General features: G+C 42.6%; 1 protein-coding gene across 1 annotated transcript in view; it reads right to left on the bottom strand.

The window, feature by feature from the left end:
• Nucleotides 1-12,420, bottom strand: part of MDGA2 (MAM domain containing glycosylphosphatidylinositol anchor 2) — a 394,454-nt gene that overhangs the window by 143,341 nt on the left and 238,693 nt on the right. Inside the window, exon 7 of the mRNA XM_056347493.1 lies at nucleotides 1,227-1,556. Within this exon, the coding sequence (XP_056203468.1) occupies nucleotides 1,227-1,556 (330 nt within the window). The remainder of the gene's footprint in view (nucleotides 1-1,226; nucleotides 1,557-12,420) is intronic.

Raw genomic sequence — 12,420 nt, 5'->3', positions numbered from 1 at the left:
TTGCAAATTATGACTGATGTTGTAAAATTTGGAGAACAGAACTGTGGTTATATTCCCTGAGGCAAAAGTGTTCATTTAATCTCTCTGAAAAAGTAGCAAACATATACTTGAACGTGTATGGTAAAAAGGGGTCAGATGATGTCTATTAAACATTTTCCTTCCATGCTATAAAAATGTTTCCCACTGTGTTCTTTGCTGTCTTACTTCTAAATAGCATGCACCATGTACCTTATCCCAGTGAATAACAAGCACAATCAGAGGAAAAGCACAACAACGCTTCATATAAAAGACAGGAAGGACAGTAGATATAAGACTGACACTATTTGGCTCCGCATTTAAACATAAAATAGTCTTCTGAAACAAGAAATACTTTTTTTATGCTTCTCTGTAGAAATCACACAGCAACAACTTTTTTGTTTTTGGGTTTTTTTTCCTTGTAGCTAATTTTTGGCAGAAAAAAAAATAATTCTGCCTTCAGAATGTTTTCTAGTTCATTTTATTAACATGGACTACCTTAAGTTATTAAACTACTCGGAGAAATCTATGAAATCTGTTGGTTACAAACCAGCTATTAGCAATAAGATGAAGAAAAGCAGGCTATTACTATTGTGTTACATATTCCTACTTCATAGTTCAAGATACTTACTATCAGTCAAAGTAATAGCCAAGGGTCTAGCTCATCAGAGACAGACGTTTCAATCACTGATCTGGAAATACATGTAATAGGTACCTTCAACTTTTTGCCTTTTGGGAATAGCATGATTCATCAACATGCAGCACGTAGTCTTCAAGAAAAAAGAGCTCCTTCCTCCGTACTTGGCACTTGCTGTTAGAGTGGAGTAGCTGGATGAATTCAGTTTGGTTAACATAATATCCTCCTGTTTCTCCTTGTAATTTCCTGCTAGCTGTTTTTTCCTAACTCTGGATGCCCTGAAGTCCTAAATAGAGGCCAAAGTCTTTTTACAGAGCCAATAACTTTTCTGACAGTAAAAGAGACAACTCTGGGTAAATCAGGTAGTAGTGTCTCCTTGGGAGAGTGCACCACATGCCACTTATTCAGGTTTCTGTCTTTTAATGAAAACAACTCAGCCCCTGACCTAGGGATATCTGCTTGGATATCCTTGTGGTGAGAAGTGCTCTGTGTATACACCCTTTTTCCCAGAGTAAAGGAAAGCCATAGCTTGGCTTTATCAAAGTAAAACTGATATCAAAGAAAGCCTCCTTACCCGTACTGCTGGAGATGTTGACATCAATGCTGATATCCGATATGCCACCTCCCTTCAGAGATGCAACACATGTATACGTCCCAAAGTCAGTGAATTTCAAGTCAATGATGTCCAGGTTTGTGGTGCCGGGTGAAACATCGGGGTCAGTCTGTGTGATGACCATCCTTTCAGAGCTTCGCAAGGGACGTCCATTTTTAAACCAGCTGAATGTAAGCTCTTCAGAAGGGATGGCTTCCACCTGACAGGAGATTTTCACCTCTCGCCCAATCTGGATGTTGTCATCTTTGTGGTACGGGTCAGGGGTGATCCAAAAGCGTCCTTTTTTTAAGGCTGAAATATGCCAAAAAAATAAGTTTACTATAATAAAGCACAAATTTTGCATATTCAGACTTTCCAGAGACTTATGCTTCACTTTATGCCTACATATGATTTTAACAGAGCCTGTAGCAATAGGACAAGGGGCAATGGTTTCAGACTACATACAAGGGAGAAATTTATTACAGTGAGGGTGGTGAGACACTGGCACAGGTTGCCCAGAGAGGTGGTGGATGCCCCATCCCTGGAAACATCCAAGGCCAGGTCGGATGGGGCTCAGAGCAGCCTGATGGAGTTGAAGATGTCCCCGTTCATTTCAGGAGGGTTGGACGAGATGGCCTTTCAAGCTCCCTTCCAACTCAAACTATTTTATGATTCTATGATGCTCAGCAAGTCACTGAAGCTTCCAATGCACACATTTAGCACGGGGTTAACTTTTCGTAGGATCAAATTCTAAACAAATTTCATCATAAAGTATACACTGCTAAAGTACTTGTAATTTCCAAAATGAAAAATAGGAAGTCCCAGCAACTAAATTAGACTGAGCTGCTGACAACTGAAGAGTAACCAAAATAATTCATGAGCCTTCAATGTTTATTATCTGTCTCTGGAGGTATTTACAAGCCCTTCCTCACCTCCATGCTATCAGTGCACTGAGAGAAGAGAAAATAGAGATATCAACCAAACATCACTAATACAACCAGCAGTGTCATCTCCAATCTATCTGGAAACAAACATGGCCATGCAAAGTATCTTTGTGCCAGCTGGTTAAATAAGAATAGGTAAGCACATGCCTGAGGCTACAGCCTGCCCTGATTTTACACACCCTGCTTCTTCCTCATGGCAGCCTGGAGGGCTGCCTCTGTCCCCGCAGCTGCCTGGAGGCAGGCTGCCTTACCCCACCAAACCGCAAAGCAGCGGCGGGGAAACTGCTGCCAGCTCTAAAAGGTAAAGGGGGATGAAAGGCAACGCTCAATGGGAAAAGGCAAAAGAGATGCTCTTCTGAGATGTAACCGTGCAGGAGAGCCCATCATCATCAAGTGGTTGCAGTTCCCTGGCTGCGTCTTGTCAGATGAGGAAAACCCATCCTGTACGTGCAGGAGAAACCCGAGGCTGAAGGCTGCACACAGAGAACGTTATCATTTAGAGAGGCACAGAGCATCCCAGGGATCTCTATCTGCATCCAAGACTATTCAAGCCTGCAATACAAATGCAATTAATTCTCTAACCCACAGCAAAGCAGATAAGGTAGTCTCATCGTTTCAGATGGGAACCCCAAGGCAAATGAGGTTTTTGAGGCCATCTTAAAGGCAGGCTCGGTGCTTCAGAAGCACCCTACACCCATGCAGGGACACAGCAGCTCTGGAAAATGGTATTTCCCACCATCTTGCCAGTGAGACCAGCACCTTTTACTAGCATTCTCTCATCAATCTGCTGCACAAGAGCAAAATAATACTGCAACTCAGTTATCTGATTTTTCTTATCACTCTAAATGAGCATAAAACTATCCAGAAACTATCACCATTTACATCAATAAAGTGATTGCTCTAAAGCACTGTCAGTATGATACTTATTTTTGGAAGAGTGCTTCAGGATCATCCATTAAGTCTTTCAAATACACATATATTTTGATGTAGTGAATATAAAATGCTACTTATACAATCCCAAGATCCCTCTCCCCCTATGTATGTGCGCCTAAGTATGTATGTATGTTTATATATGCTATCTCCAATTGGAAAGTCCCAGAATGAAAATACCAGCTGAAAACATTACAAGCAAATACCCAGGCTGAATGCAAGGACTGGAAGACAAATATTTAAATCTGTCATTTCTTGTCATCCTGCTGACTTCTTTGAGAAGTTTCCAGGCTGCCCTATTCCCTTTGCCACCCCATCCATGCACAGTGCTCCACGTGTGGAACATTTGAGTAAAGAACCGATTTGCAGCACTCTCTGCCCTCATATATCTGCATGCTTACAGCCAATGGAGTGTGTCGTTGTCACAAACAGCAAAGGCTATAAGCTAAAAATTTCCCTGGATCCCATACTCTGTGTAATATGTACTTTTCACTTGCTGCGTACAGAAAGCGTAACAACACCAAATGGAAATGAATGGATGAGGCATCAAGCATGCTAAGAAAGCACGGTGCATCATCTCCTTACATCTCTGCAAGGTTGAAAATGCTAATTCAGACTCAGTTTTGTTAGCTCAGTAGCTCCTTGAACAAAACAGCTATTTGGAGCTTGCAAATGCCATGCTGAATTAGCACTTTCACAACTTTGAAAGGAATTAACGTTTAATTAATAATCAGGGTTTTTTTTCAATGTGGGAAAAGCAGCATAAAATCTGGCTACTTGTGGACGCCCCCTCACACACGGGGTGAGAAATTTCTTCCACTGAGGAAGGCAGACCTTTTAATCAGAGAATGAAAACACCGTTACATTTGCTGTGCTGATCAGGTATGGCTCAAAAAGTGTTTGTCTGGACGCTGCTATTTAGTTGCAAATGTGTGTTCACGAATCCAAGTGCTGGATGTGTTTTTTAAGAATTTATTATTATTGCATCTATTTAAGAAAGTTTCGTGACTTTTATCAAGATTCAATTTTTGCACCAAAATGCACTAGTCTCTACTGAGCATCTCTCGAACCCTTTTAAAAGATGCAGCCAGTTCCCCAGGAAGGAGAATGAACACATGCTTTGGTTCAAGAGGATGAACCATAAATTGTATGACAGCTCAAAAATGCCAGAGCAAGTAACTATGAAAGACAAGACGAACTTTTTTGTTTCAAAATGGAAGAACAAACAATGCTTACATACACAAAAACCAGCAAATATATCATGCAAATATTCTTCAGACAGGGAAAAAATTAAAAATAACTCAATACGCATGATGAGCAGCACATTTCAACCAAAATTAGTTGATAATAACCTCAATAAACTATTTTTATTTCTGATTTTTTCTCCTTTGTTTCAAGTGCTCACACAGACCATTTCACCAGTTTCTCACTCCTATAAAGGAATGACAAGGTCTAATAGGGAAGTCACATTCACTTTCACGTGTCCTCTGTGATGCCTCGTGCTACAATACCGCCTACAAGCTAAGGTAAGGGGTACGGAACCTCAAACTGTGGGCCCTAAGCCACTTACTCCGTGGGCCAGGAAAGGCTCTCTGGCTCATGGACCAAACTACAAAACCAAGCAAGGTTTGTGGCTGGTGCTTGTCGGTTTGGTTCAATGCAGGCTGAGTGCTGGGTACAAGAAATAAGCGGACTGGATCATCCTCTGTCCTGATCTGCCACAGCAAACTCCAACCCTGTGCAGAGCATACACTCGAGCTAAGTATTTTTCCATACCTCCAAATACGAGGAGCTCATGGGGGCTGTGACTCAGTGCCCTGCATGGAAAAAGTTCAGGGAATTTCTAGAAATTCTGAAGTGAAGTGAAAAGTCCCTTTGCTCTATTCCTTTTCCTCCTCCTCCTCCCTTCTCCCAAACCATAGATTCACAGAGTGGTTTGGGTTGGAAGGGCCCTCAAAATCCATCTTGTTCCAACCCCCTGCCATGGGACCTGCCCGCCCCGCCCCCCCCCCCCCTCGCCCCCCAGCCCAGGCTGCTCCCAGCCCCGTCCAGCCTGGCCTTGGGCACTGCCAGGGATGGGGCACCCACAGCTGCTCTGGGCAGCCTGGGCCAGCGCCTCGCCGCCCTCACGGGGAACAATTTCTTCCCAATATCTCATCTACATCTCCCCTCTTTCAGCTTAAAGCCGTACCCCCTTGTCCTGTCACTCCATGCCCCTGTAAGAAGCCCCCCCCAGCTTCCCTGTCGGCCCCTTTGGGCACTGGCAGGTGCTGTCAGGTCCCCCCGCAGCCTTCTCTTCTCCAGGCTGAACAGCCCCAGCTCTCCCAGCCTGTCTCCACAGCAGAGGGGCTCCAGCCCCCTGAGCATCTTCCTTTTAATGTCTCTTAAGCCATGTAAACGTACACACTATATTAATCAGTAACAGCCATGAAATCCCCACATCAAATGGTCCAACAACTGTGTAACTACAACCTATGGTTGAAAGTCAATGTACTGGTTTTATAACCCCATTCTCCAAGACTCCACAAACCATGCAGCTATCAGCATTATCTTCTGTCGCCAACGAAATTTACTTTAAAATACAACGCCTTTTCAGAATTAAGTAAGATCATTAAACAATCCGTATCTGTGAATACCTAATCTCACTTGCCACCAGAACAAACACAGCGATGTCTACAGTTAACCCATGTATCTTGGAATTTCTGATGTGCCACTAAAGCACATGAAAATCACCATCCATACCTGGAAGAGGTACCCAAGAAACCAACCACAGGTACCCAAAGATGCTGGATAGTTGCAGGCAAGTGGAGCTGGAGGGCAGTGGAAGCAGGCAGCAGCATGGGGCCATGATGGGCAGACATGCTTCCCTCTGACCTAGGACCTGGGACTATGGCCAGAAAGGTTCCAGATGTGATAGTGCCAAGTTGCTCAATATTTGGCTCAGAAGCAGCCCAAAAACTAGAGCGCATCTCATTTAAGTTCCTGGTGGGCTTGAATGTTTTCAGTGATGGAAAGCACCACAAGATGCAGTACTGCCACCACCCCTAGGCAGTAATCAACCTCCCTTCCCCAAATCCTGAAAATGTCAGTAGCAGCTAACAGTGCTACAGGATCTGAGGAGCCAGAGCCCTTTGTGAGAAGGGGAAATAGAGCCTAGATCTCTCACTCCAGACTGATGAGTCTCCAAATCATTTCACATACTGGAAATTTCCTGACCCACCAGGTCACAAACCCTTCTGAGAAGATGAACCTCTCTCAGTTACACTGAGATGGAGAAGATGACTATGTAAGTCAGAGTTCAGGGAACTCTTGACCAGCAGACACAAGAGGGGCTGGGGTAAACCTGCTCAGATCTTTGAAAAAAAATATTACCGCAACGAAGGGCCCTGTTAAGCTAGTCTCAGACCCAGAATTAACAGGGTTGCCCTTAGAAAAATGACATGAGGTCAGGAGACCACTCCAGAGTGACTGTGCCTTCCAAATCATGGGAATACAAAGCTGATCCTTGCAGGCAAGAATGTGTAGAACCTTAGATAGGCATATGCTAGATGTGGTCTCCAAAACGACTTCGGATCCAACTGATTTACATTCTGTGTCATATACTGACCTCTTGGAAAGACCTGAGCTCATCCTGGTACAAATCCACCAGGCAATGGAAAAGTGATTCTCCTACGTATTCTGCATACAAGTTTGCATCCGTGGTCAATCCCCATAAAACAGTGGTTTGGATTATCTTCACGTGTAGGTTCTTGGACCATAATTTACAGGCATCCCCCTATATAATGCCAAGTATATTGAAACATGCAATGGATTCTGACTCTGGCTTTTCACTGTATTATGTTACGTTTGAGGCACTAGGGGAAGGTTTCCATGGCGTTAGATAAAGCAAATAAATGAGACACAAGGTTAACCAGCAAAATGTGGGAGATGGTGCTGCAGATATGCTAACCACAGCTGCTGCCCTGCAGAGACTTCAGAACATCATCAACACACAGGGATACAAAATAGCAGTAAATGTGCAAACAAGTCTGTAACTGTACTTTAAGACTCAGGAAAGTGCCAGTCTTTCTCCAAAGAACTATGATGTGATCAAATAAAGATGAAACTATTTTTGTCCTCAAACTCCTCAGAAAACTGTTTTTGCCACACACCCCCCTCATTAATCACATTTCAAAGTAATAAAATGCATTTCAGTATCTCAACTACGGTCTATTTGTATTCATCAGGTTAAGTCATACCTTACCACCAACACCATGATCAACCCAAAACGCTCTTTTAGTGTATCAAAATGTTTGTATCTCATCAACACACATTTCACGATGTGAATAGCACCAAAGACCATAATTGAATATACTAGTTGCTGCATGATTTGTAGTCTTTGATGTAGTAACTATTGGCCACTGGCTGCTTCCTAAACTGATGCAGACATTGGGGAACGCTTGGCTTGGTGTTTGCTGATGTTTGTGTCTGCATGCAGCCCACGGCAACAGCAATATTAAGTAGCCAAACTGTGCAAATTACTGATTTTAAACTTGACTGAGCAGTCGGATGCCACATGAGGTCTGTCCTCCGTGCACTCACCAGAAGTGTCTTTGACTGATTTTGATTGTTCACAGTTTGTTAAGGCTCGTGAGTGATTTTGTTTTAACCTGTTCCCAGTGAACAAGAGGACAATGTCGCCTGAAAAACTGCCCAGCAGATGTAAAGACTTGGCATATGTCCTGGAGCACCACAAGTAAATTTTAGGGTTTTGGTGAACCCCGCATCCAGAATGCCACTTGTTTCTGAGCACCCAGCACTGGCATTTTATCATGTAAGTGCCAATACCTTCACCTCCAGATCCAGCTCACTTCCATGATCTGCCAAAAACACTGTGGGTTCTGTGTTTCAACTGTATCCCCTGGGTCAGGCAAGGCAGCAATCCTTTCCCCGTCCTTTACATGTTACTGACCCCTTGATGTTTCCTTCACGCATGCATGAAAAAGAGTTTGTGGTAATTAGGAAGACTGTTGACTTCATTTTTAAGGCCAATGGCCTGCAGATAAACAGCAAGGAAAAGACCAAAGATCTGATCCAAAGTTCACCGCAGTGAATGATAGCCCTTGTGTGTGCTTCGGCTTGAGCCCTTTGCCATGACTTTTGTTTCATATCGAAAGAAAAAAAGCACTGTGGAAAGAGCTTGCTTGGAAAGCGAGCTGCAAACCCAAGCTTCATTCTCTAGAAACTCCGTCCTGTTAATCCAGACATAGGCTGCCTACTTTAAAAGACTGAGAAGCAACTCTCCACATTACTGCTGTGATCTCTGTACCAAAAGATGATTACTGGGATGATTCATTGGTTCTTGAGAGAAAGATATAAGGCAGGTGGCGGGTAAAGAAAGTCAACTCTTATCACCAGCTCCTGCTTCAATCACCCCAGGTCCCTCATCTCCTTAGAGCCTGACAGATGGGAAAAGCAATCCTGCTTTCACACAACTGCAATTCAAAAGATTCACAGCCTTACAACAAAGATTTTAGATAGTCCCTAAAAGACTTGTAAAGTGTATTCATAAACCTAAACCCTTTTCCTAATTTGTCAAGACATCTTGAGAAGCGAACTCTTCTCACTGCATGCTGTTGCTCACACTTGCAGTCTTTGCTAGGCTCCCAGGTTTTGCAGCGGAAAATAAAAACTCAACCTCCTTCCCTTCAAGGAGCAATTCACTGACTTTACTTGCAGCTGTGGAGGCATCAGACACAGCTTACCTGTGCCTGTCCAGGTTTAAGGCACCAGCTTTGTAATATAGAATTTCAGCAACAAATAAATACAGCAGTCGGTCAAATACACAAGTTCAACATACAGAACGGATGTATTTAATACATGTGGTGTAAGCACCTGAATCTGGTTTGGTGGATTCCACAGCTAAGACATGATCTCTATTGAATCATAAGTATCCCATCACTGAGAAATAAGGAAAAAATAAAATTACTTGGCTCACTGTCATTAAAGGCACACAAAAGTGTATGTGGTACATCAAGTGATGTTTTACTGCAAGAATTCTGAATTATGTTCCCCTGCTATAATCTGTTTCCAACCTCAAACACCACAGAGAAAGGCATATTTCAGCTTATGTCATTGCTGTGATGCATCATTCCTGTGACTTGAGCTTTGCTGTACTACATTGATACCCGTAACTAATTGCAAAGCAGTCACAAACTTGGCCTAATATTCATATCTTTTCTGTGAAGTGAAAAAAGATCCGTGTTTAAGTTGTGGGATCGTGGACCACCAGCTGACCAGGAGTCTTTAACACTGTTTTCCTACGAGACAGGGAGTATCCTACCACATTCCCTTGCAACACAGGCAAATGACAAACCAAATATTAATTTAGACACTGTCTGTCAAAGCTACCCTCCAACATCTACACAATTGGGCTGGGTTTCAGATTTGTTTGTCTGAATGATTAAATGAATGAATGCACAAAACAATCTGCCCCAGTACCACACCTTGGAAACTGCAATGCAGTCCATATTGTCTGATCTATTTATTATTTTTTTTATGTGAAAGTCCAGCACAAATGGATCTCTGCCCTAAATAAAAAAAGTCATTCCCACAGAAGAAAGACTCATGGCGATCCTTCTCTGATGTTTCTTTCTTCATTAACATGTCTACCTCTATCAAATCAATAGAAGTAAAAATAAAAGTTCCTATCATAAACACCAAAGAAATACAAAGTCTCTGCTTATTTTGGCCATGGGCAACAAAGCTGCACTGTCTTCAGTATTCTGCAGGATACAGCCTTAAACTACATTATCAAATGGCTAAGTTGAGTAGAGACAATTTAACAACTGTCCAAAATATCTTTCTCACTGGTGAAACCACAGTGTAGTCTGGTTTACTTCATTCTGTTACAACACAATATGTTTTGACATTTTTTTGTGTGTATAAGAAACACTGAAAACTCAAATTTGCTTTTTCCAACCAACAAAACATTTGAAAGGAAAATAACAAAAAATAAGCATTCAGTGTTACAGTCTTCTAGCCTAATTCGAAAATGGAAGAGGAAAATCACACTCCACGTTACAAAGTTTGCAGATATCACAGCTCTCCATAACGGAAGTTTATCTGGATTGTAACATCTGGACATTCTGCACATCAATTTTGGACACAGACGAGCCTGCTCTGAAGTGTCCTGTAGATAATGACTTCTGTTCCTTTCTGATGAATGACTATCGTCCGTCATACTCAGCGCTGCTATGGATACGCAACCATGTACGGAAAATTTTGATAATAAACAGGAGGATGCATTTAAAAACTGGATGCTTTTTAAGGCCACACTACTCTGCTGTGAACATCACAGCCACGTTGCCACATGATGCAAATTAATGTCTCAGCTTAGCCTCAAGTCCAAACGTACCTAAGATCTAGCCTGGGCACAAGCTTCACGTTATACTTCAATGAAGCGACCTGTACCTAGGTCAGGGGTAGAAAACTTTTCTTTAGTGAAACTGGACCTCATGATGTCTTGGTGGTTTTGAGTTTGGAGCATGGTGTGACTCTTGGACAATAAAGAATAGGAAGCTTTACTACCAGGATGCAGCTGTTGAAATGGTGAATTTATTGGATAAAACCTCTGTGTCCAGCTGGTGCTTCAAGAAGTCAATTTTCCAAACAGTAAGGGAAATGAGGTTAATGGATTTGGGGGAATAATATAAACAGAGGGGGGAAAAGCATGTCCAAATTCAGCATTTCTTAAAGATGCATTTAGGAAAGGCTAAAATATATGATTAAAGGCTCATACATCTGCTGGTGACCAATTACAATAATGGATAGAGAACAGAAAAGCTGCAGTTCACAATTCCATCTGCAGTTCCACACTGCTGCTGCACACTGAGCACTTGTAATTAGACAGCACAGCAGCCGCAAGCTGAGCTGCCTAAGTAGCAGCCTTGGGTGCCCGAGGTCTTCCCTTTGGATATGCTGAGGTTTCTGCAAGTCCTTCTGTTTCTTCCATCCACTATTCACCTTTGGTATTTTTTTGTGCTATTTTAACACTCAGCTACTATAACCACAGTGTTTTGTGGTTGTTAGTTTTCTTAATCAAAGAGTGATTGCAAGGCAACAGATCCCTCTTGCTAACCAGCTTTCGCTTTTTGTCTCTGAACCATCTGGAAAACCATCCCGCACCACAGATCACAAGAAGCCGTTCTTTCCCTGGCATGTTTAAACTGGGTCTCAGTCAATAAGTCATGGTAGATGTGGCCTGGAAGGGTCTGCAAGAGATTCACCATACAGACCAAATCAGCACACATTTCAATGTCTTTTGGTAAGAAATGTCACCCTCCTTAGTCATTCTTGAAACCAAACAAAGAGATAACCCCCCCCAAAAAAACCAAAATTGTGGAAATGCGCCACCATGTGCTTTGTCTTCCATCCAGTTCATAGGAGCTCGAAACTGCTAGATTGACCACCCTGTGCCCAGCCATGGGCTTCACTTTCTTCTCTTACAGAAACACCAAACTGGGTGACAAGAAGGCGGATGGGACAGAACCCTCAACATCTTCTGCATAGCCCCAGCCCACGGCATTTTTTGAATTAGATACTCAAAGTCTTGCCAGCTTGCCAGCAGAGCAGTTGCATCCGTTTTGTACTCTGTTACTCAGACTCATTCTTGGCTGATGGGTGCCCATCAGGTCTGTGCCAAGGTCAGCATCATACTGTCGCTTTATTTCTTCTCTAGCAGGGAACGCTCTTACCTTATGGCTCATCTCTATAACCCCATAACTGCTTGGTCCACTGCTGAGATACGGGAACTTTCTTATTCTGAAAGGAGGTCTGCATGTTTTGCTCAGAATTTAGAAGTCAGTCTAACATCAAATAAACACACTCATAAGCTCTGCACAGAGCTAGTTTCACCTGCATTAGCAGCAGATAATGCTATTTGATGTTTTCATATAAGTGAACTCTCTCCAGCAGAAAATACATCTGCCAAGCGACCAGAACGGGTACACCTTGGTGGGGTCATAGGGTGAACATTAAAAAAATGGCATAACTACATAAACATTCACAGAGCTTTTAGGGAGAATGCACCAACACTGACATTTCTTAAATATGGTCTTTAGGAGTCTGCAAGATAATTGTGACAAAATTATGCTGCCTAAACATTCCCTACAGCCACCTTTCTATCCATAGTCAGACTTGAAGCCTTGCTAAAAAAAGGCACATATTCTCAGCATTTTACCAACAGTTCATTTTGCTTCTGTCAACATGGTTTTAGCTTAAAGTTTTTTTTAAAACCTTAACTTTCTGTAGCTATCAGAACA

This window comes from Falco biarmicus, chromosome 7, assembly GCF_023638135.1.
Source record: "Falco biarmicus isolate bFalBia1 chromosome 7, bFalBia1.pri, whole genome shotgun sequence".
In the NCBI taxonomy this organism is placed as follows: Eukaryota; Metazoa; Chordata; class Aves; order Falconiformes; family Falconidae; genus Falco; species Falco biarmicus.
Note: the sequence above shows the minus strand (reverse complement) of the source record. Positions and strands in the feature narration are given on the sequence as shown.